This window comes from Amblyraja radiata, chromosome 15 (genome assembly GCF_010909765.2).
Source record: "Amblyraja radiata isolate CabotCenter1 chromosome 15, sAmbRad1.1.pri, whole genome shotgun sequence".
NCBI classification, from domain to species: Eukaryota; Metazoa; Chordata; class Chondrichthyes; order Rajiformes; family Rajidae; genus Amblyraja; species Amblyraja radiata.
Genome location: NC_045970.1, coordinates 11,266,206 through 11,292,927, shown reverse-complemented (window position 1 = coordinate 11,292,927; position 26,722 = coordinate 11,266,206). Strand labels below are relative to the sequence as shown.

Here is a 26,722-nt window from a genome sequence, read left to right as displayed (position 1 = left end):
CAAAAACAGTTATTGGGTTAGGATGGGAATAATTGGCTTTCTTCTTCTTTACTTGGTTTGGCCAAGGCACCTCAAAGCTTTTTGCTCTATGTGATTTTAGGTGAAGAGATTACTTTGCTACTTTGCTTGGTGCCCTCCTCTGTTTCATTGATTGCCATTCTTACTAGAACCATAAGTCTGTTTTTTTGTTTGGAGGAATTTTGTACAATCACAGTCACACAGTACAGAACCAGGCCCTTCACCCCAACTTGTTCATGTTTTCTAGGCACCCATCTAAGCTGGTCTCATTTTTTCTGTTTGACCCATATCCCTCCAAACCTTTCCTTTCCAAGTACCTATCCAAATGTCTTTCAAATGTTGTTATTACACTTGCCTCAATTATTTCCCTTGATGGCTCATTCCATTTACCTACCACCCTCTGTGTGAGAAAGTTGTCCCTCAGGTTCTTATTAAATCTTTCCCTTCTCATATTAAACCTATGCCCTCTTGTTCTTGATTCCACAATGCTAGGAAAAAGACTGTACATTCACCCTATCCATGCCACCAATGATTGTATATACCTCTCTATAAAATCACCCCCAAATCTCTTACATGCCAGGGAATAAGGTCATAGTCTGCCCAGCATTTCCTTATAACTCAGTCCCTTGAGTCCCGACAACATCTTCATGAATCTTTTCTGCATTCTTTCCAGCTAATGGCTTATTTCCTGTAGCTGGCTGATCAAAGTGGAATACAATACTCCAAGTCCCTCTGATGTCTTAAACAACTGCAAAACATCCCAACTTCTATACTCACATTTTTATAGTTTTGTGATGCAATGCAGAAACAGGCCCTTCAGCCCACCGAGTCCGCACCGACGAACGATCCCCTCACATTAACTCTATCCTACACTAGGGACAATGTTTACATTTATACCAAGCCAATCAACCTACAACCTGTACGTCTTTGGAGTGTGTGAGGAAACCAAAGTTCTCGGAGAAAACCCACGTTGGTCACGGGGAGTACGTACACACTCCGTACAGAGAAGCACCCACAGCCAGAATCAAACCCGGGTCGCTGGCGCTGTAAGCACTGTAAGGCAGCCATGCCACAGCTGTGCCACCGTGCTACCCTATGCCACTCAATGCCTTAACTGATGAAGGTCAGCATGCCACCGGCCTTTTTTTTAAATCACCCTGAACGTCTGAGATGCCATTTTCTCGGAATTGTGTACTTATAATCCTGAGAATTCTGTTCTACTGTTCTACAACACTTTGCAGGCTATGCCACTCATTGTGAAAGTTCTACCTTGGTTTGACATCCCCAAGCTTCTAAATTGTCTTGGATGCTTGAAAACTTTCTTAGAACTCCACTATAACATTTTCAGGTGTCCCAGATATATTGAGCACACATGGAAATATATTTTCCTCATGTTACATGAGAAGACCCACTAATGCATGTGCAATTAGTGTAAATGGGCACTTGATGGTTGGTGCAGACTTGCTGAGCAGATGGACGGGTTACAATGCTGTATGACATATTATACCAAACGATACAATAGAAATGTATTTATCCCAGGAGGGAAATTGGTCTGCCAAGAATCATAAAACATAACAAGATACATGAAAGATGAAATGAAAGTGACGAGCGGAAAGTCCAGGATTGGGGATGTGCATTGGGGGGGGGGGGGGGGGGCGGGGAGTCAGTCTACCCCACGACAGAAGGGGGAGATGTTACGCAGTTTGATAGCCAATGGGGAAAAAGGATCTCCTGTGGCATTCTGTGCTACCTCTTGGTGGAACCAGTCAGTTGCTGAAGGTGCTCCTCAGGTTGACCAGTGTGTCATGGAGGGGGTGAGATGTATTTTCCAAGATGCTCTGCAGTTTGAGGAGCATCCTCCCTTCCAAGATCACCTCTCATGAATCCAACTCCGCCCCCAGGACGGAGCCAACCCTCCAGATGAGCTTGTTGATAATGTAGGGATCCACGACTTTCGCCCTGCTACCCCAGCACATGACAGCGTAGAAGATGGCACTGGTCACCACCGACCGATTGGTAGAACATCTGCAGCATCTTGCTGCAAATGTTGAAAGTGTGGAGCCTCCTCAGAAAGTGCAGACAGCTCTGTCACTTCTTATACAGTGCCTCAGAGTTCCTGAGCCAGTCCAGTTTATGCCTCCAAGATATTCGTTAGTATATTTCAGACCCAGGAACAGTTTCATTTGGAAAATAAATGCACTGATATTATAAATCTGCAAATAACTTTTTACTTCAGCTTAATTGCTTTTATAAAGAGTTTATGCATTTTGTTGACAAAAATAACTTAATTACTAACAATTAATCAATTTTGCAAAACACTTCAAGCTGAATCACAAGCTAAAATTCAAACCTAAATGACACCATATAGCTTTCTAACCCTTAGTCCAAAGCACGTTTATCAAAAATACTTCGAAATCTTCCGAGATCCAGCCTTGCCAGCGCTGTGGCATCTTTTTTTCAATTACTTTTGTGAATATACTCCTCCATTTTATTATAGAAGTCCATGACTTTCTGATCTTTGAAGTCAAACTGATGGGTTTTACTAGGTATATTCCGCCTAACCATTTGAATTTTATTTATGCATTTGCTTTTTACTGATTCATTGGAACATTTCCAATTCATGTAGATGCCTTAAAATGACTTTCGCTGCTCTGCAAATCCCTTCCCTTATCTCTCCTTGAAGTATAATTGTATATATTCCAGGGGATTTGTTGCCTTTAAACTCGTTAAAACCAATTAGAATTTCTACCCATTTCTAAGTCCAAGACAACACTGGAAAGCAAGTTGTTCATGTCCTCCCTAATTTTGGAGCATGTTTACATGGTATTTTAGTTTTTTTAATTCTTTATTTCTGTGGATCATCGAGGTGTTTAATTTCCTATCCGACTATGGTTTTGCTGCTGTTCTTTGCTGCCAATGACCTTTGTCATTAAGTGCTCATTGCTGGGTTTTTTTACAGTTTTCTTTTGCCACAGCTAATCTCTTGTTGATAAACACATTTTAAAGCTACCAAAGGAAGTATTTGTCATCTGGTTTTAATAACCTATATATTTTTTATATCTGGTTTATAGCTTTATAACGAGCCTTTTAAGCAAATACTCAGTCATGCAGATTATCTTCACGACAGACATTATACAAGTTATTGCCTCATTTGGATTTTGGGTCAATTCTCAAAGGTAGAATGATGAACTGCTGTGCAGGAGTTTCATTAAGAACAAGTGTTTGGCATAAAAGAGCCATTGTATTGGCTGGAGTGATATCATATCCAAATGTTTCTGCGGAACATCCTGACCTAGAATGTCTTGTGATGAACCTACCTGGTGAACTTAATGCATTCTATGCTCCCTCTGAGCACAAGGCCAAAGGGATGATGATATCCACCCCATAAGCCTCGAGTGTGCCCTTTCCCAGGGTCATGTTGCAGATGTTAGATAGGTCCTCCTGAAGTTGACCCTACCCCAATGCCGAGATGGAGTACAGGTAGGAGATTCAGAACCTCGTAACCTGGTGCCAAAACAACAACATTTCCCTCATTGTCAGCAAGACAAAGGAGATTGTGATCAACTTCAGGAAGCAAAGCAGTACACATACCCCAGTATACATTGACGATGCCAATGCAGAGATGGTTGAAAGCTTCAAGTACTTGGGAGTAAATATCACCAGCAACTTCTCCTTGACTAGCCATATTGAAGCAATGGCCAAGAAAGCACACCAACGCCTCTACTTCCATTGAAGCTATAAGAAGTTCAGCATATCCCCAACTACTTTCACCAACCTCTACAGATGTGCTGTAGAAAGTATTTTATTGGGCTGCATCACAGCATGGATTGGGAACAGCTTCGTCAAAGACCGCAATAAATTACAGTGAGTTGTGGACAGGCCATCGTGTAAACCAACCTCCCTTCCATTGACTCCATTTATACTTCACACTGCCTCGGCAAGGCCACCAGCATAATCAAGGACGAGTCTCACCCCAGCCAATCTCTCTTCTCCGCTCTCCCATAAGGCAAGAGGTGCAGAAGTGTGAATACGCACACCTCCAGATTCAGGGACAGTTTCTTCCCAGCCATCATCAAGCAATGGAACCATCCTATCACCAACTAGTGAGTGGTCCTGAGCTACCACCTACCTTATTGCAGACCCTCGGACTATCTTTAATCGGAATTGACTGGACTTTATCTTGCACTATACATTATTTCCTTTATCCTGTATCTGTACACTGTGGGTGGCATCATTGTAATCATGTGTGGTCTTTTGGCTGACTGGATAGCATGCAATAAAAAAGCGTTTCACTGTACTTCAGTACATGTGACAATAATAAAATAAACTATTGTCTTCCTTAATAGGAAGGTTAGATGGTCACGGCAGCAAAGCATTTCAGTTATAACCACGGCAAATTTCATGGGGTATATGTCCCTTGCCGAATTATACCTGAAGTCATGTATACGGTCAGGAGAGATTAAAGGATCAAAGAAGAGTGGGGGGGAGGGGTCATTTTTATTTGAGAAGTGATCTGATTCTCAGAAATCCAAGACCAATGCCAATCAGGTGCTTAGGGGAAGATAGACACAAATGATGGAGTAACTCATCGGGTCACGCAGCATCTCTGGAGAAAAGGAATAGGCAAGGTTTTTGGGTCGAGACCCTTCATTGGACTTAGAGTCAGGGGAGATTAGTGGCTGGGAATATAGTGCAATACCATGGAAGGGTGGATAGGATACATGATAGTATGGAACTTGGTTTAGTGGGATGCCAGTCCAGCACAAGGCTGTGAAAATAAGGTTGTCCTAGAGTCATCTGTGACATATATATCAACACATTCCCTGATATGTATTTATGCAGATTTATTTGTAAAAAAAAGTAAGTGAAGTGTTAAACGTATAATTTTTATAATGTGGGTATCTGATAATGCCTGTCGCAAAGGGGGAGGTGCAGTGAGACCTGGGTGTCCTTGTACACCACTCACTGAAAGTTGACGTGCAGGTACAGCAGGCAGTGAAGAAAGCTAATGGAATGTTGGCCTTCATAACAAGAGGATTTCAGTATAGGAGTAAAGAGGTTCTTCTGCAGTTGTATAGGGCTCTGGTAAGACCACATCTGGAATATTGTGTACAGTTTTGGTTTCCTAATTTGAGGAAGGAAATCCTTGTGATTGAGGCAGTAGGTTCACGAGATTGATCCCTGGGATGGCGGGACTGTCGTATGAGTAAAAATTGAAAAGACAAGGCTTGTATTCAATGGAGTTTAGAAGTATGAGGGGGATCTTATAGAAACATATAAAATTATAAAAGGACTGGATAAGCTAGATGCAGGAAAAATGTTCCCAATGTTGGGCGAGTCCAGAACCAGGGACCACAGCCTTAGGATAAAGGGGAGGCCATTTAAGACTGAGGTGAGAAAAAACTTTTTCATCCAAGGAGCTGTGAATTTGTGGAATTCCCTGGCATAGTGGAGGCCAAATCACTGGATGGATTTAAGAGAGAGTTAGATAGAGCTCTAGGAGCTAGTGGAATCAAGGGATATGGGGAGAAGGCAGGCACGTGTTATTGATTGGAGACGATCATCCATGATCACAATGAATGGCGGTGCGGGCTCGAAGGGCCGAATGGCCTCCTCCTGCACCTATTTTCTATGTTTCTATGTTTCTAAATGCTTATATTGATAAACACTGCTGAGGAAAAGCCATGATCTTAATCATTCTAGTTCTAGTACTGAATTAGTTCACTGAGCCTTTTGACAGATCTTAAGTGCTTGAAAAATACTGACATCAGCAAGAGAATAAACATTTGAAACAAAGGCTAATTCTGGGTTTCAAATTTAATTCCAACTGGATGATACTCATTTCATTGCTTTCGCTGTGAAAGTCCTCACTCCTGAGCTTCAATTCAATTACAAAGCCATAAGATTGCATGGGCCAAGAACTTCATTGAAACATTGGGCTGATTTGGACATCTGAATTCTCAGGTTTCAAAGTTGTGATATTCATATAAAGCTGCGTCCTTGAACATATACCACTGACACATAGAAATATAGAAAAATAGGTGTACGAGTAGGCCATTTGGCCCTTCGAGCCGAATCAGTACCCGTATTCCTGCTTTTTCCCCAATATCCGTTGATTCCTTTAGCCCTAAGAGCTAAATCTATCTCTCTTGAAAACATCCATTGATTTGGCCTCCACTGCCTTCTGTGGCAGAGAATTCCACATATTCACAACTCTCTGGGTGAGCAAGTTTTTCCTCATCTCAGTCCTAAATGGCCTATCACTTATCTTAAACTGTGACCCCTGGTTCTGGACTCCCCCACCATCTGGGACATTTTTCCTGCATCCAGCCTGTCCAATCCTTTAAGAATTTTATATGTTTCTATAATATTCCCTCTCATACTTCTAAATTCCAGTGAATACAAGCCCAGTCGACCCATTCTTTCATCATATGTCAGTCCCGCCATCCCGGGAATTGACCTGGTGAACCTAGGCTGCACTCTCTCAATAGCAATAATGTCCTTCCTCAAATTAGGAGACCAAAATTGCACACAATACTCCAGGTGTGGTCGCACCAGGGCCCTGTACAACTGCAGTAGGACCTCCTTGCTCCTAAACCCAAATCCTCTCGCAATGAAGGCCAACATGCCATTAGCTTTCTTCACTGCCTGCTGTACCTGCATGCTTACTTTCAGTGACTGATGTACAAGCACACCCAGGTCCCATTGCCCCTCCCCTTTTCCTAATCTGACAACATTCAGATAATCTGTTCTTCCTGTTCTTGCCACCAAAGTGGATAACCTCACGTTTATCCACATAGCTGCTCCCTTATGCCCCTGTCCCACTTAGGAAACCTAAACGGAAACCTCTGGAGACTTTGCGCCCCTCCCAAGGTTTCCGTGCGGTTCCCGAAGGTTTTTGTCAGTCTCCCTAATGGTCGAAAGTGGTTTCCACTTCTTCTATGTTCCGGCGATTATTTCAAAAAATTCAAAACTGGCCACGACTAAAAATAGGTTGCTGTTTTAAAAATCAGTACGTTTTTAGTCGAAGCCGGTTGCGATGCTAGTTGAAGTTGGTTGCCGGAGGTTGCAGGTAGTGGAAGGTCTTACCTACTACTACCTGCAACCTCCGGCAACCACCTGCAACCTCCGGCAACCACCTTCAACTAGCATCGCAACCGGCTTCGACTAAAAAATTACCGATTTTTAAAACGGCAACCTATTTTTAGTCGCTGCTGGTTTTGAATTTGTTGAAATAATCGCCGGAACATAGAAGAAGCGGAAACCACTTTCGACCATTAGGGAGACTGACAAAAACCTCCGGGAACTGCATGGAAACCTTGGGTGGGGCACAAAGTCTCCAGAGGTTTCCGTTCAGGTTTCCCAAGTGGGACAGGGGCATTAGAGCACCAGGGACCCCGGATCGATCCTGATTATGGGTGATGTCTATACGGAGTCTGTACGTTCTCCCCATGACCGCGTGGATTTTCACCGGGTGCTCTGGTTTCCTCCTATACTCCAAAAACATACAGGTTTGCAATTAATTGGCTTTGGTAACATTTTAGTCTCTAGTGTGCAGGATAGTGCTAGTGCGCGGAGATCCAGGAGATCTATTTTTTTCAGATTTATTCATGAAAAAGAGATCTTTGACCTCTCTGATCCTCTGTCTTGTCAAATCAATTTAAATGAGGCAAATATTAAATTAATACACAGCTGTTTCATGTTTTTAATTCCATTTTGATGTAAATATATATTTTTAAATTAACTAATTTTGTTTAAAAAGTTGGTTCATAGATCATTTACTGGCTTCTGCCAAAATCTATCATAGTTTTCTGGGGTATTGGTTCTACACCATATGCCATTGGAGCTTTGCTTGTGCAGCATTATAAACAGTATGTAACAGTGTGTAATATGTTTACCCTGATGTCAAAGTCAAATTTGAGGAGAACATGGCAATACAGTGTAAAATGTCAGGGAGTATTTCTAACCTCTTTGCCTTGAAATTCTGGTGAGATGCACTTGGGCACTGTATTGATAACTCCTCTATCCTGTGTTTGCAGTATGTTGCACACAGCACATGTTCTCTCATTGGAATAGTAAGCAATATAATTTGTTTGGGCAGTTTCAGAGTCGCATGTATAAAGTGTGTTAAACACAATTGTGTACTTTTGGAAATGTAATTCTGTTCAGTCCAGAATTAATTGCAGTTGGAATATTATTTTATTATTAGCTAATTTTATAAAAGAAAACAAATGCTGCATGGTATTTGTTTGAGAGAACTTGCTTGTGTTTTAGTGGCTGATTGAGTTGGGTGCTTATACAATGATTACACATGTGCAACATACATGGTAGATGGCTCCAGTCATATACAGTGTCAACTGTGGATATGTTGATGTCAAACAAGACATCCTTCACAATCGCAATATGTTGTTTCCATTTCAGAACAGATTTGTTATGGATTGAGTTTTGCATATACAATACAATACAATTTATTGTCATTTGAGCCTCAGTGAGGCTCAAACGAAATTCTGTTTCCACAGCCATACAAACAAAGACAATTCCTAGACATACACACAATTTAGTTCACACAAACATCCATCACAGTGGACCCACAGTGATGGAAGGCAAAGTCTTTTCTCTCCCCTGTTCTCCATGACTCTCCTGATGTCCAAGCCCCAGGCGGGCGATGATAAGTCCCATGGCCATTTTAGGCCGTGCCGTGCGATTTACGGCCCCGCTCCCGGTCTAGAAGTCTCGAAGTTGGAGCCCCCGGCGGGCGCTGGAATGTCCCACGGCCATGAAGCCGCGCCAGGTGGTGTATGACCCCGCTCCAGGTCGTTCCAAACCCGCGACACGGGCTGGAGAAGTCGCGTTGCGGGAGCTCCGGGAAGCGGTCTCTCTCTCCCCCCGGACCCGCGAGCTCCCGATGTCCCAGTCCACCGGACCTGCGGCTGCGTTGCTGGAACCTCCGAGCCCCAGGAGTCGAGTCGCAGCAGCGAGTCACCACCGCTCCCCACGCTCCGAGGCCGGCCAGCCCCACGATGGTGAGTAGTCCGCAGCTCCGCAGTCTCCCGAGCCCCCGGGTCGTTCAGGCTGGAGGCCGCTCCACGGTGCTAGGCCCCAACGACAACTTTCACTGTGGAATGATAGATGTGTACAATCTACATTTTTACTGAAATGCTTCCTGCTGCTTTTGTGGAAGCATTGTTGAAAAGATGCTAACTGGTATTAAAGTAGCAGATAAAACAATTTAATAACTCATATACATTGCTTTATGATGTGATCTCATTGCTGTTTTTCAGTATGTTAAAAAATATATCACCTTCCAGATGTATACTTCAAAAAAAAATGTGTTGTTATGTTTGAGTGTGCAGTAGAAACCCCGTGTGAAGTGAAATGCCCTAAGTGGGGGAAGTGGAGAGGGCTTATTCTGTCAATAAGGGAACCTTCACTGCCGGCTACAAACAAAAGACATGAGAGCATTATTAATGTAATTTCCAAGAGAAAAGCAGGCCATCAAGCTGTCTCGATGACTTGTTGCTATTCCTGTAATGATTTACGTGAACGTCTGGTTTACAAATATACATTAGTCACAAAATTCATATTTTTGTTGAAGATATCACATTTATTTAACATCGTGACACCAGTATTAGAAAGGAAAGTCAACCATTCCAATAGCAAGTAATATAACTCCCCAATCTCCTCTGAAGAAGGGGTTCAGCCCGAAACGTTGCCTATTTCCTTCGTTCCATAGATGCTACCTCACCCACTGAGTTTCTCCAGCATTTTTGTCTGCCTTCGAAGTTCCTTCAAATGGTTTATTTCTTCAGATTTAAAAGCTGAACATTATAGAATTTCTCCAGCTGTTTTATACTGCTTTGCAGAAGCTTCACACTTATTTGTAAACATCGAATCTTCAGGAAGCTTGTGGGAAATATATTTCAAAAGCAAAAAAACATGTTGTAAATATTACATGAAAGAAGGAAGTGCTTGAACAGGACAGGCAGCTTCTGAGAAAAGAGAAGCAGATCAATGATCTTTCATCAGGCTGATTCAAATATCAGTGTTGCCTCCCTGGTATTAGGGTCCAGGATGTATCGAAGTAGCTACAGAACATTCTTAATAGGAGGGTGAACAGAATGGATTAATTGTGTACATTGCGGGTAAAAGAGGAGAGGAGAGGAAGGTGCTTTATTTATTGAAGAGAACACCATGGCAATAGCCTGACTTGATATATTTTTTATTTTTTATTTATTTTTTATTAGAAGTACAGTAAATTACAGTAATACACAACACATACATCTTATTACATTTTGTTGTACCACTTCGTTTTACGAGCTTTAAAAAAGGTAGAGATAAAAGAAGTAAGGAAAGTGAGCAAGAATCGTGAAGGTGCAGGAAAGTGTTGGGAGAAGAAAGCCCCTTGGGGAAGAAATTAGAGAAGGAAGTAAAGAAAGGAAATAAGACCCTAGAAAGAAAAGAAAAAAAAAGGAAAAACAATCGCTCTATTGTAACACAAAACTCTGCAAAAAAGGATATACCAACCGTGTTTTAAATTTTTTTTATTTTATACCCCCCGTTACCAGATCCTGGTACCATTTATATTTTTAATTACTATTGCACCTTATGCTTGTAATAGTTCCGTAAATGCAGACCACGTCTTTTGGAAGTGGTCTGCTTTGTCTGCTAGGAGGAGTCTCATCTCTTCCAAGTGTAGTGTTTCGAACATGTTTGAAATCCACATTTTTATTGTTGGTATTGGAGCATTTTTCCAAAATTTGAGTATAAGCTTTTTTCCCATTATTAGCCCGTAATTAAGTAAGTTCTTTTGAAACACATTTAATTCGGGGTTACCTTCCGATATTCCAAAAATGATCCAGTTTTATTTTAAATAATTTTGTGAAGATTTCAAATATTTCGTTCCAGAATTTTTGAATTTTTATACAGAAAACAAAAGAGTGCGCTATGTTAGCTTCTTGTGACTGACATTTATCACAAATGGGTGAGACATTGGGGAAAAATGTATTTATTTTAGTTTTTGAATAATATAGTCTATGTAATGTTTTATATTGAATTACAGTATGTCGTACGTTGATCGAGCATTTATGCACATATAGTAAGTGTTTATCCCAGCTCTCTTTTGAAATTTTTATAGCTAGTTCTTGTTCCCAGTCTCTTCTAATACCATCGGTTGTAGGTATTTCTATATTTAAAATAATGTTGTATAAGTATGATATTAGATTTGCTGATTCAGCCTTTGTCTTCATGGCTTCATCCAATATGTCTGGGGGCATGTTATGATAGTCTTTTGTGTATTTTTTCAGATAGTCACGGATTTGAAGATATTTAAAATATTGATTATTTTTCAAATTATATTTCAGTTGTAATTGTTGAAATTATAATAATTTTCCTAATTCATACAAGTCTCCGAGCGTTTTGATTCCCATTCTTTCCCATTGTGTAAATGATTTATCTATAATTGAGGGTTTAAACGACAGGTTATTGACTATTGGCATTAAAAGAGATAGATTTCTTAATTTTAGATTCTGTTTTATTTGTTTCCAAGTTCTAATTGTGCTATGTATCATTGGATTTTTATTATAATTTTTGTTATTCAGATTCATTGGTGAGAGGAGAGTCGCTCCTGTATTACACGGAGAGCAGTCCTCTCTCTCCATTACAATCCAGTCCACCTGCTGGGCAGAGTTGTCCAGCAGGTGAATCATATTTTTAATATTTACTGCCCAATTATAGTACATAAAGTTAGGGAGCGCTAGACCACCCATCTCTTTTGGTTTACTAAGGTGTGCTCTTTGTATTCTGTGGGATTTGTAATCCCATATAAAATTTGTAATGTCTGAGTAGTTTTTTGAAAAACATTTTTGGAAGATATATTGGAATTGATTGAAATAAATATAGGATTTGTGGTAAAAAGATCATTTTTATAGCATTTATTTGACCTATTAAAGACATCGGGAGCGTTTTCCAGAATTTAATTAGATTATTTAGTTTCTTAAGTAAGGGGCTATAATTGGCATTAAACATAGCGTGATAGTTTCTAGTGATTTCAATTCCTAAATATTTAAATTTTTCTGTGGCTATTTTAAAGGGGAATTTCAAGAGATGTGTTGAGTCTTTCGGTTTTATCGACATAATTTGCGTAGCATGGGTCTCTCCTGTAACTATAAGATATCTCCCTTCCTTATCTGATATAATATTCTTTGATTTGAATGGTATTCCTTTGCAAATAATAATTGCAGTGCCTCTGGATTTCGAAGTATATGAGGAGTGAAATGTTTGGCCTATCCAATTCGCCCCCAATCTCATCTGATCTTGATGTTTAAGGTGCGTTTCTTGTAGAAAAGTAATGTCAGTGTTATATGATTTCAACTGAGCTAGTATTTGGCCCCTTTTAATTGGTTCATTAATACCCCTTATATTCCAGCTACACAGTGTGATTCCTCCCATTTTCTTTTGTTTATCATCTTGCATTTTCTCTGATTTTAATACCCTTATTTATTACGGTGCATCCATACCTCAGGACTCTGGATATTTGGGGGGCGTTTATATTATTAACTTCCTTGGTAGATCCCTTTTGCGATTTTCCTTGAAAAAAAACCACATAGAAGTGACATATTGTGATTTTAAAAAAAATTGAACAAGTAAAATTACAGTGTCTGAAGTATTCGACACTGTAGTGCGTGTCCCACGCGTCTGTGGGATTCGACATCTATTCGACTTCTGAAGTTGATGTTGTACAATTAGCTCCACTCCTTTTATTACTCTAAAGCGGCCTTTTCACGGGGCGACATAACGCAAGAGTTAACCAGAGTTTAACATCGTGGGAACCTCGTGCGGTAACAGTACGGCATTCGTGGACCACCGTGGACCACCGTAGCGCTAACGGCAGGTAATCGTGTACCTTGGTCACTCGGGAGAAAATTCAAGAAAGTTTGAATTTCTCCAAGAGTGACTTGTACACTTGTGGTTGAGCATTGCAACATTATATGAACGTAGTGGCCAGTGCGATATCCGTAATAACTCTTGCGGGTACCGTGGGAACTCCTGCGAACGGTGAACCCGGAAGCTGGACAGAGGGGACAGAAGGTGAGTAAAAACTGTCTTCTGTGGGATTGAATTTAAAAAATAAATAAAAATAAAGATTTGCATCCGCATATGGACATCAACTTATTCATGAGTTATGTTAATGAGATTCAAGAAAATAATTATAATCTTTAAAAGGGACTTTAAAAGGGACTTTACTGAAAGGTTACGCATTTTTATGGTCCGTGAGAAATTTTTCACATGTACTTCTTTGAGAGATACAGCTCGGAGTCCTCGCCGACTAGCGATCGATGCCTTTCCGAAGCAGGGTCCGGAACGCTACCAATCAATGTTCTCCAGAGACCCGTGTAAGGAGTGAACTGCACATGCTGGTTTAAACCGAAGACAGACACAAAACGCTGGAGTAACTCAGCGAGTCAAGCAGCATCTCTGGAGAAAAATAGCTGATGTTTCGGGACGAGACACATCTTCAGACTCAATTCCGATTAGGATGTCTGAAGAAGGGTTCCGATTCGAATCGCCACCTATTCTTTTTCTCCAGAGATATCAAGACCCTTCTGATATGCTGCCTGTGGTCGATAAATGCGTAACCTTTCAGTAAAGTCCCTTTTAAAGTCCCTTTTAAAGTCCCTTTTAAAGATTATAGTCGAAGGAGAGGAGGGGGAGACAGATGGGGGTGTCTTCATTTACTGGCGGCGGGTGTTTGTCACTGAAACTGGCAGGTGAGATTTCACATCCACCTTGTGTGTGCCTCTCTCTCTCTCTCCCTCCCTCTTACACAGGCTGAGAGACTCTGCCTCTGTGAGTGTACGTCTCTTTCTCCCCCTCTCCCACACACAGTAAGATCGAGGTACTGTGCTCAGTCCATCTGTGTCTCCCACATACACAGTAAAACATGTCTCCAAATGAGCCAATTCAACCAAGGGAGGATATTTATAGTGTGTGAAAAAAAAAGTTACATCATTTGTGTCACGTGTAGTTCACGATGTTCATTCAAGATTTAACGCGAAAGCTCGGGAGACGGACAAGTCACTCGCACAAATAACAGAAATGCCGAGTAATAATAATAATAATACATTTTATTTATGGGCGCCTTTCAAGAGTCTCAAGGACACCTTACAAAAATTGAGCATGTATAGGAAAAACATGTAAGGGGAATGAAATAAATAGTAGAGACATGACTAGTACACAAAGTAAAGACAGAATTCAATACAAAACACAGCATGAGGCAATTAATGCACAGATGAAAAGGGACGGGGACGTGGGGCTAAGGATAGGCAGAGGTGAAGAGATGGGTCTTGAGGCGGGACTGGAAGATGGGGAGGGACACGGAATTGCGGATCAGTTGGGGGAGGGAACTCTTTATCTACACCCGTTATATCGTGCGAGACTCGTGCTGGACCACGACCACTTCACTCTGGTGACATCTTGCGTCAACTCGCCCCGTGAAAAAGCCCCATTAACCTAAGAAGGCGGTGCCATTTCAAAATCAATTATATTTCACCCAATTAAACTATATATATATATATATATATTTCATTCAGACTTATCAGATCTGTGTTCAGCTACTGTGAAATTTATTTATCTAACACTTTCATCTACTAATTATTTATAATTAGTTATACCTTTGATAATAGTAAGCTGTTAGCTGTAAGGGTTAACCAGAAACAGGCTCCTGGAATTATGCCAGGTGCCTGAGTCTCCTCCCTTCTCCACACGAACTACATACCACTTAACCTTTCCGTATTATCTACTTTAATTCTAAAATTTGTTATCTCTATATACGAGCTAGTCAGTCTTATTAGCAGATTATTACATTTTGCCCATTATATAGTTCAGGTTAGTTTCCATTTATATTTCTATATTAGTATTGTTAATTATTATTAATTCTCTATATTTTGTAAAGCTGTTTTAAGATCTTAAACCGCCATTTGTCCTTGTGGTGTTTTCCCACATTCGGCTCTGCTGTTCATCTCTGCGTTGCTTATCAGTCTTTCCTTCATTTTGAACAAAAAATGTCCTTGAGTTGAATTCCAAAGCGTCCAAAGGAGATAAGGTGTCTAGACCAGCGCACGTGGAAATTCTCTTTCCATTTTAAACTTTTAGAGAATGGTGTTTCTTCCCTTATCTTCAGGTGTTCTCTGTGAAGTAATAAAAGGAAAGAAACTGTCCATATCATCCCGCTGCCGTGATTAATCTTCTGTTTCTGCCACAATCTCTTGGGCATATTTATAAGATGCGTCCGAATTAGTGAAAGTTTTCTCTTTTCCCTTGAAAGTAATGCGCATCCTGGCCGGATAAAAAACGCCACATCTGACATCTTTAACTCCATGGAGAATCTGTCTTGTCTGTTCGAACTTTCTTCTCTTTTGCACGATCTCATAGGGATAATCCCGGAGGAGTTTGATAGTGTAGTTTCCAAAGGTCATCTTCACTCCATATTTGATTTTTTTCATCAGCTCTTCAAGTGCTGAAATGTCCCGAAGTTTGACTATGATCTGTCGTGGGTGGGCTGGATCTGCTTGTGATCTTGGCTTAAATCTAGGTATTCGATGTGCCACTTCAATTTCCGGTTCCACAGGTAAATTGAGTACATGTTTGATTAAGTTGGCAGTGAACTCACGGGCGTTGTTCCCCTCTGCCCCTTCTGTTACTCCCAGTATTCGTAAATTTTGGCGTCGTGAGCGAGCTTCGAGATCAAGACATTTATCTGAGACTTTCGCCAGTTGACTCTTGAGGCTGTCTAGTTCTAGCTTTATTCCCTGCATATCTTCAGCCATTTGATCAACAATTGTTTCCATGTCTTTTATTTCAGTTACATGTGAAGAAACAATTACATGCACAGCCTCAAAATTCTTCTTAGTTTCAACTTCCCCTTTATTAATTCTCCCCATTAGCTCTTCATGCACATCCTCAATTCGTTTTTGTATAATGCCAATGCAGTCAATAACTTTGATTACCAGCATTGATGTTCGACATATTTTCCATCAATTTAACATTAATATTTTCCATCATTTTTGAGTTTCCAACCTCAATATCCTTTCTCAGTTCTCTTACCGAGTTCTTTATCTCCTCCATTTCATTTTTCTCCTTAGTAGCCATCTCAGTCTTGGCTCTTGTTGCCATTCCAGAATCCACTTCAGAGGTCTGTTCTTCAGTTTTCTGTGTTTTCAGCAGTTTTGAGATTGTTCTCCGAGGGCTCTGAGCTGAAGACGGTTTTTTCATTTAAAATCCTTTATCCTCCGTTTTAAATCACAGCGCTTACTGATGACGTCACAGCACGACGTCCCGGGGTTCCGGTGAGTTTTTGAATTGGTCCCGACCTCCAGACCCGATTTTAACGCGAAAAATCGCGATTTTACAGCGGCGGAGCTAAAAGTTGCGACTGCTAGTCCAGCATGGCGCCACCGGAAGCGCCTGGCATGATATTGATGAAGGATCACCCAATGTGACTATTTGGGCAGAACTGAGAAATACTATAAAAAGCAGATGATCACCGTGTTGGGATTGTGTTAAAGGCTTCCAAATATTCAACGGGAATCAGGAACAAATATGCTGGGAAATTACAGGCATGTGCAGGACTAATAGACTTGTCATTGCAGGGGATTTTAACTTTCCCAATATAGTTTATTCTGCCATAGTGCCAAGGGCTTAAATGTGGGTGGGATTTGACAGTCTGTTCAGGAAAGTTTCCTCAGAGAATATGAAGATGTCCCTGCAATGGAGAAGGCAAAGCTTGATCTACTCTTATGGAATTGAGCAGGGAAAGTGACTGAAGTTCTGTGGGTGCACCATTTGGGACTAGTGACCACAGTTCTATTTGCTTTAGGTTATGGATAGATATGGGTCTGGTCCATGGGTTAAAGTTCTAAAATAAAGGGGGCATGAAATAGCTGTGACACTTAAGTTTAGGGAAAATCCAAAGAGATTTTAAGTATATTGAAGGAAAAGGGTAACAAGAGAGAGAGAGTAAAGTCCCTCAAAGTTATTGTCTTATGTGTGAAGCCACAAGAGTTGGGCAAGGACACAATGAATATTTATCTTCTGTTTCTTTTATCGTGGATTGAGGACAGTCTGTATTACAGTCAAGGAGGTTCTGGATGTTGTAAAATGTATGAAGGTAGATATTTCTGGGCCTGATAAGATATATCCAAGGGACACTGTGGGAAGCAAGACAAGAACTTGCAGGAATCCTGGCAGACAATCATCATTAGACACGGGTGAAGTGTCGGAAGTCTGGAGGGTGGTTAATGTTGTGCTTCTATTTAAAAGGGAATTCAAAGAGAAATCTGGGAACTGTAGACCAATAAATCTAGCATCTGTGATAGGAAAGTTACTGGTAATGATTCTGAGGGATAAGATGGATATCTGAAAGAATGCAGAGAGGATTTATGAGGATGTTGCCAGGCTTCAAGGGCCTGAACTGCAGGGAAAGGTTGGGTAGGCTAGGACGTTATTCCTGGAAGGTTGAGGGGAGACATTATCGAGGTGTATAAAATCATCTGGGTGTTGATAGTGGGTTTGGAAAGATTGAATAGCAATCTGACAACATTTATGGGAATAAATGCCATAATATTTAGGAATATGGCAAACTTTTGACATAGAGAGTAGTGGGTGTATGGAACGGGCTGCCAGAGGAAGTAGTTGAGGCAGGTACAATAACAACATTTGAAAGACATTTGGACAGGCACATGGATAGGACAGATTGAGAAAGATATGGAGCAAATACGGGAAAACTGTACTATCGTCGAGTCATACTCATAGAGTCATAGATGGTCGTATTTGGCCGTTCGAGTCTACTGCCATTTAATTACAGCTGATCTATTTTCCCTCGCAACCCAATTCTCTTGCCTTCTTCACATAACCCTTAGCACCCTTTTAATCAAGTAACTGTCAATCTTGGCCTTAAAAATACTCAATGACTTGGCCTCCACTGCCATCGGTGGCAACGAATTCCACAGATTTACCACCCTCTGACTAAAGATATTCATCCTCATCTCCTTTCTAAAGTTATGTCCTTTTATTCTGATTCTATGCCCTCGGGTTCTAGATTCTCCCACAAGTGGAAACATCCTCTCCACATCCTCACTATACAGAACTACTTCCCTTTCCCTATGTTAACGCAATCATCCCCGGGATCTTTCTCCCTGGGGTAAACCTCCTCTGGACCCTCTTCAACGCCAGTATATCCATCCTCAGATAAGGGGCCCAAAACTGCACACAATACACCAAACGCGGTCTGACCAGTGCCTTATAAAGCCTCAGCATTACATACCTGTTTGCCTTTCTTACTACCATCCAACTTGCAAATTCACCTTTTGGGAATCCTGCACTCCCAAGTCCCTTCGCACCTCTGATTTCTGAATCCTCTCCCCATTTAGAAAATAGTCTTCGTCTTTATTCCTACTAGGAAATTGCATGACTCCATACTTTGCTGCACTATATTTCACCTGCTACTTATTTGCCCACTCCCTCACCTGTTGAAGTCCTTCTGCAAAGTCACTGCTTTCTCTACACTACCTAGCTTTGCACCATTTGCAAACTTGGCCACAAAGCCTTCAATTCCCTCATCAAAATCATTGATATACAACGTGACAGCCCCATCACCGACCCCTGCAAAATACCACGAGTCACTGGCAGCCAACCAGAAAAAGCCCCCTTTATTGCCATGCTTTGCCTTCTGCCATCCAGCCAGCCTTGTATCCATGCTGGTATCTTCCCTCTAATATCATGGCCTCTCATCTTCTTTCACAGCCTCACGTTTGGCACCTTATTAAAGGTCTTCTGAAAATTCAGGTTAAGAACATCCACTGACTCTCCTTTGTCTATCCTGCTATTTACTTCCTCAAAGAATTCCAACAGATTCGTCAGGCAAGATCTCCCCTTCACATCTATAACAGCCTGTTTTTTTGGTCCGAAACGTTGCCAATTTCCTTCGCTCCATAGATGCTGCTGCACCCGCTGAGTTTCTCCAGCATTTTTGTGTACCATCTATAACAGCCTGTTGTGCACAAAGCAATGTGTAAGAAAGAACTACAGATGTTGGTTTAAATCAAAGGTAGATACAAAATGCTGGAGTAACTCAGCGGGTGAGGCAGCATCTCTGAAGAGAAGGAATGGGCGACGTTTCGGGTCGAGACCCTTCTTCTTGTCTCGACCCGATACATTGCCCATTCCTTCTCTCCAGAGATGCTGCCTCACCCGCTGAGTTACTCCAGCATTGTGTGCACAAAGCAATGTTTTATCTCGTACTTGTCCCTGCAGGAATCCATCCCAAGGCAACCTAATCCATCAAAGGTGCATACATTACTTATACCAGTGTGGAGGTGAGCACATATTCAATCCCAATTGTGGAAAATTGGTACCCTGCATTTGGTGAAAATTAGGATTGCTCAGATTTTGTTTTTATTGTTTTGCCTTCCACCTGAACTATGTCCTTATCATTTAAAAATGAAATGCTTATCTCTGTTACAACACACCAAATTAGTTGCTGCATTGAAAATTTTCAACCACTTATTGTTTTGAAGATATTTGAACTCTATGTAAACTTGCTTTTATGTGGGTTTATAAGGAAGCTGCAGAACACATTCTTCACCATCGCTGCAAAACCAAACACACAACATTCAATTTCAATGATCATATTTCATTCATTAAGTTAAAAAAAAAAACAGCTCGTCAATCTGTAATTAATTTTTCATTCTCCTTTCCTCTAGGGATTTGAAGAATAACTTGATTAGCAACATTGAGCCTGGGGCTTTCTTTGGGCTTTCAGAGCTGAGGCAATTGTAAGTACTCATTCTATTTGAATTACTTGTCTCATTAGTCCATTCATTTCCTACCAAGTTGTGGTTGGGGACGGGCTGAATAATTGAGAAGTAACAAAAACATACTGTTTAAGGAACGTTACATGATTACTCTCAAAATAGGTGTTGATCCTATTTTTTTCATTTTATTACACATTGAGAGTGAATCAAACAACAGATGTACTTTTTTTGATTATTTGATCCAGACAAAATTCTGATTAAGCATAGGTTTTTAATGATTACTAATGTTCATATTAAGTTTTCCAGAACAGGTAAAATGTTTTAGTTTTCTAATATTAAGGATGTTGGGGATGCATTAATTGCTAATCTTCAAATGCTCACAACCTTGTAGAAGGGATTAAGAGCACACACATGTATGAAAGAATGTGAACTGTCTTGAGTTTCACAGCTTATGCGGTCAAAATCTTTTTTTCCTTTTGTTTTTAACTTGAAAGACTTTAGCACCTGTTTAAAAGTCTGTTTTTGTATCCTAGCATTTAAAATGAATTTTATTTGAGGGATTTAACTTCAAGGGCAGAAGTAATTTTGTACGGTTGACATGGACATGTTTTTAGAATTAAAAGTCATAAAATATTCTCTTTAGTCATGTTGACTGAGGATAAGTGAAGGAAGAGAGGAAAATAAAAAAAATCTTGGAACTCTGAAACTCCAGATTGAATTCTTGGACTGTGCAGCAGGTCTCTGAAAAATTTCAACATGTTGAAAATCCAATGGTGACCGGAATAAGGTATGACTCTTTGGGTGACTACTCACGACCATACAAGCTTCACCCCGCGACATGTTGCCAGGGTGTCATGAGTAGTCTCTCAGTCACCCAAAGAGTAGTAACATGTTGAAAATTTTCGACAACCTATGACGGGTGCCGGCAGTCATCAAAAAAGTTGCGTAAGTGGGACAGGCTCATAGGATGTGAACTTCAGAAGTTCATTTCAGCAGGGGTAGAATTGTAAAATGTAGAAGTGCTGCTGAAGTCACTTAGAACCTTGGTTAGACCACACTTGGAGTGTTATATACTCCTGTGGTCTCCGTGTTATTAGCAGGATAGAGAAACACTAGAGAAAAAGGAAATAGTGAGGTCAAAGCATATGTCATTCTTAGAATTTGGTCTATCGCTTTCTCCTTTTTAAACAGAGGTAACAGGAATCTTGCAATCCTCCAACAGAAACCTAAGAATGATAGATAGAGCCACACTATTTCATAGAATATAGAACAGTACAGCAGAATGGGCCCTTCAGCTCACATTGTTTGTGCCAAGTTAACATGATGCCAAGTTAAACTGATCTCATCTGCCTGTACATGATGCATATCCCTCTATTCCCTGCACTTCCACGTGCCTATCTAAAAGCCTCTTAAACGCCACTATCGTATCTTCCTCCACCATCAACCCTGTCAGTGCGTTCCAGGCCCCCACTACTCTCTGTAAACAAACTTGCCCTTCCACATCTCCATTAAACTGCCCCTCTCACCTAGCTCCTAGCTGAGCACTCTCGTGTTGGTCACTTTCACATTGGGAAGAAAGTTCTGACTGTCCACGCTATCTATGTCACTCATAATTTTACTAGGCAGGTACTTGACCTGCAATCTCTCTTTTTCCCACTGGAATGCCTCCCACTCACCTCACAATGATTTGACTTCAAGTAGCTGTTTCTAGCCCACTTTTGTTTAGTCATTTACTTGATCCACAAATGAACTCATTATTCATTTGCCAGATTTGGCTCAACCATTTTGCATGCGTAGAATTGCTCAACCTAATCTTCCTAATATTAGGAGCATGTGAACAGGTGTCACACCTTTGGCCCTATGAACCAACAATTTTCACTGATATAATTTAGCTCCGGGATTATGACACTTTCTCAAGTGATATTACCATCTCCATTTCAAACAAAATATTTTGCCAGGCAACAATAAACAATAGACAAATTCTCACGGTCCGCAAGGGATATGGATTTCCCATGGGTACGTAAAAATCTAAGAACATTAGGTTGCAATGTGCAACAGTATGAACCCCTCCATAGATACAACAACTTATTTGTATAATTTGGATTTTCTGCTGTATTTTTAGTCTGCAGTTTCATCTTGTGTGGTTTGCTTTTGATTTATTACTTCCTTACAGTACGGAGATTGACCAGCTTCTGACTTTTTTCACCATCCATGACAGCTGGTAGCAAGCAGTAAAGCCTGAAGTTGGAAACAGCAGGGTTATCAGCACATCTGTCAACCTCCTGACATATGCTCTGGCTGCAAACCTACTTATGAGCCCAACCCCGGTGTTCCTGACCTAAACCCTTGCTCCAGGCACATGTCCCATGTTCAGGACAACTTGCATGGGTCGCAATACAGACCATATATTAATGTAGCTTTGACCTTAACCTACCTATTAAAACACTTTGGAAATCGCATATATACAAATAACATGCAAGGTTATTTGTTAAGATAATCATGACATCCTACAAAAGAAAAATCTCAGCGCAGGTTCCTGACCTTGGCCCTGGCCATATATAGATTATTGGTATTTCACAATTTAAACACAATCCTAATAAATGGCAAGCAGAACTCACTGATCACTACAAGAGAAAGCACTGGAGGAGTGCAGCCAACACTCCCAATAATACATAGCCAGCTTCACGAGATGTTCATTATGTTTTGCAGGAACGGAGGTTACTGATTGGGGATGATCAGCCATGATCACATTGAATGGCGGTGGTGACTCGAAGGGCCGAATGGCCTACTCCTGCACCAATTGTCCATTGTCTATTGTCTTTGGAAAGGATTTTGATGAAGTGTTAGTCATGGAGACAGTCATTTGCTGTCCTTACAGAACCTAAATATGTAGTAATACATTGCTAAACACTTTAACTCCCCCTCCCATTCCCATACTGACCTTTCTGTCCTGCACCTCCTCCACTGTCAGAGTGAGGCCCAATGCAAATTGGATGAACAGCACCTCATATTTTGCTTGGACAGCTGACAGCCCAGTGGTCTGAATCTTGATTTCTCTAACTTTTAAGTAACCCTTGCTTTCCCTCTCTCTCTCCATTCCTACATCCCTCCCCATCCTAGTTCTCCAACTAGTTTCACTGTCATCCTGATTACATTTTACTGATTGTATGCCTCATTGTCACCTTCCTCTCAGTTAACAACGATCCATTCTACCTTATCCTTGATCATCGTCCCCTTTGATCGCTCGTTTTCTCACCTTACCCTTAGAGATATCACTCCCTCTCCCCTGAGTCTCAGTCTGACGGTGTCTCGACCGGAAACGTCACCCATTCATTCTCTTCAGAGATGTTGCCTGTCCCGCTGAGTTACTCCAGCATTTTGTGTCTAATACATTGAGAGAATTGTGTTGACAAGGTGTTCATGGACTTTTAATAGATGGTTCATAAATTATCATATAATAGACATGTCTTCACCACTGAAAGCTATGGAATTAAAAGGGGTTGATTGGTGATGTTTCGGGTCGAGACCTTCAGACTGCTTCAGTCTGCTTCAGTCTGAAGAAGGGTCTCGACCCGAAACGTTACCCATTCCTATTCACCAGAGATGCTGCCTGGAAAGAAAGCATGGAAATTGGACTGGCTGGATGGCTTTTGCAATGAGTTGGTATGGACCCAATAGGCTGAATGGTTTTCCTTTTAGCTTTAATTATTCTGTGCTTCTGTGATTGTGTGGTCAACTTCCAGCTGTGTGCCCACTTTGTCCAAATCTCGATACTTCAGCCCTTTCATTCTACCTCCCAATCTTCTCAAAGAACTTGAAAGTACTTCTGCCAAACTCATGAATGCCTTTTTACATGTTAATGACTACAACTGATTATTGCAGATTGTTCTTCTGCAGCCTGAAGTATAGAATTCCTCTGAAGTAGATTCACTTCAGGTATTCCACCTGGCACATGCCAGTTGTTAACAACACATTGGTGACACTAGTTGTAGTCCAACTCAAAAGACCAGTGAAAAATTGCAGTAGTGCTACTTTCTCAGAAGTGCTGTCTTTTGGTTGTGATGTTAAATGGTTGCCCTGTCTTCCCTCTCAAGTAGACATAGACCATTGGATGGCACTGATTAGTTTAGTTTTTTAGTTTAGTTTAGAATTAGAGCATGGAAACAGGCCTTTCGGCCCACCAAGTCCATGATGAACTGTGATTCCCACACACTAACACTATCCTACACACTAGGGACAATTTTCAATGTTACCAAGCCAATTAGCCTGTAAGCCTGTAAGTCTTTGGAGTGTGGGAAGAAACCGAAGATCTGGGAGAAACCTCACTCAGGTCCCAGGGAGAACATACAAACTCCATACAGACAGCACAGGTAGTCAGGATTGAACGCGTCTGGCACCGTAAGGCAGCAACGCTACTGCTGTGCCACCATGAGCAAAGAAATTATCTTGTGTCTTAATTAAATCAACATTTCAAAACCAGACCATCCAATCATTATTACATTGCTATTTGCGGGATCCTGCTTTGGCTGAATTAGTTTTACATTCTATTTACGACAGACAAAACTTGAAAAGTACTTTCTAGACACAACAAACTACAGATGCTGGTTTACAGAAAAAGATACAAAGTGCTGTACATAAGGCAGCATCTCTAAAGAACAAGGATAGGCAATGTTACAGGTCAGAACCCTTCTTCAGACTGGGAGATCCAGCAGACTTTGGCAAAGTGCAAGTGTTTGGTAAAAGACTTGTCTACTCTATGCTAGGGCCTGTTGGATCTCAAGTTCAAGTTCAAGTTTGCGTTTATTGTCACTTAACTAATTAAGGTACAGTGAAAGTTGAGATACCACACAGCCATACTAAGCAAAAAGCAACAATACACACAGCCACATTAAATAACATTTATTGCTGACTATATTCACCCCCCTGTCCATTTCCCTTACTGACCCTTCTGTCCCAGGCCTCCCCCACTGCCAGAGTGAGGCCACATGCAAGCTGGAGGAGCAGCACCTCATACTCTCCTTGGGTAGCTTACATCCCAATGATATGAACATTGAATTCTCCAATTTTAGGTAACTAATCAACAACAACCCTTTCCTCTACCCTCATCCCCTTCACCTACATACTTTCCTCTAACTTCACATTCATCCGTAATGTCACCACTCCATGATCTCCAGAGATTATGCCCGACCCGTTGAGTTACTCCAGCATTGTGTGTTTTTTTTAAATGAGTCCTTTATTGGTTGCAGTCAATTCTGTGACATTCTGAAGGGGAATATATGAATGGGGGGCCTTTTTATGTGATTGCAGTCAATGTATTCCCAGCAATAGCTTCTGTTTCTCCTCTCACCATTCTTTTGTAATCACTGAAGGTTTTGCCTCAGTTTGAATCTGTCAATGCATTCAACATTCACTGATCTTCATTTTTAAGTTCATATCAAGCTCAGATTAAGTATTCCATTCATTTAATAGCTGACCGATACTCCAAAACTGAGGTGCTGTGCTATGCTTGGGACAGATGCCAAGTATTTATATCCCTTCAGGTTCATAGTTCAACAAAACCTGTAATTAAAGGAACAAGAATTACAGCATCATGATTTTATATGGTGTTACATATGGAAAACATATGCTTAGCACAAAAGGTTGCATTGTACCTTACTGTTTCCCACATTATAACAGTTGTCTCATTATTATCCACTGACTGACCTTTTAACCACATGTTAGACTTATACCATGTTTGTAGCATTAATTGCTTCACAATGGCATTCCTCCCATTCATGCCAATGTTTTTGCACTATACCTGCAGCATTGCTTTCCCGTTCATTGGCAATTATTGAAGGGCATTTTTCTTAAACAGATGTAGGCAACGGTTTGTCAGTATACAGTGTGTTATGAATTTGCTTACTAATTTATGAAGAACAGATTTGTAATGTCCTCTAGATATTAGGCCATTTTTGAGTAAAAAGTTGTGGTAATGTTAATGACAACCACTGTTATTTATATACACGCGATTTAACAATTCCAGACAAGACACTAATGTGCGGTGAAGTTCAATGTAAAAAAAACGATTGTAGAAATGACTGAGCCGTTTTTCAATGGAACCCTCAATATCTTCCTGTCCAAATGATATGAACTTGTGTGATCTATTATTGATCTGATTATTAAGTTCATATAATGAAGGTGCTGCCAGATTCCCTCAAAGCCTCCCACTACCCCCTAGGAACCTCCAAACACTTTCCCCCATCCCCAGGAAAGATCATTAGTGTGAGTGCAATAAATAAAAAGAGCAGAGATCTTACATGATGTATCCCTGGAAAGTTACAATCCTGGGTTTAAAGCAGATTGCAGCACAATTATTCTGCACTTTATTTAAGAACAAGTGACTGAGGCAACAATAGAGTTTACAAGTTACAGCAATCGCTGGTAGGTTAACCTATGATGAGCCTTTGTCGGCACTGGGTCTGTACTCGCTAGAGTTCAGAAGAATGAGGGGGAACCTCATTGAAACATACAGAATAGTGCAAGGGTTGGATGAGTGGAGAGGATGTTTCCACTAGTGGTAGAGTCTAGGACCAGAGATCTTAACCTCAGAATTAAAGAACGTTCTTTAGGAAAGGAGATTAGGAGAAATTTCTCTAGTCAAAGGGTGGTAAATCTGTGGCGTTCTTTGCCACAGAAGGCTGTAGAGGCCGTCAGTGGATATTTTTTAAGGCATAGAGAGATAGATTCTTGATTAGTACAGGTGTTAGAAGTATTGGGGAGAAGGCAGGAGAATGGCGTTTGGAGGGAGAGATAGATCAGCCATGATTGAATGGCGTAGTAGACTTAAAATACAATACGGTTTATTTGTCACATTGCACATAAGTGCAAGTGAAATGAATATGTCAGCAGCGGTACAA

At 40.9% G+C, this 26,722-nt stretch overlaps 1 protein-coding gene across 2 annotated transcripts in view; it reads left to right on the top strand.

The window, feature by feature from the left end:
- The window catches only part of adgra1 (adhesion G protein-coupled receptor A1), a 659,066-nt gene that overhangs the window by 214,674 nt on the left and 417,670 nt on the right, over nucleotides 1-26,722 (top strand). For both annotated transcript variants that reach the window (XM_033033639.1, XM_033033638.1), the window contains one exon: nucleotides 19,776-19,847. In XM_033033639.1, coding sequence (XP_032889530.1) covers nucleotides 19,776-19,847 — 72 coding nt within the window. The remainder of the gene's footprint in view (nucleotides 1-19,775; nucleotides 19,848-26,722) is intronic.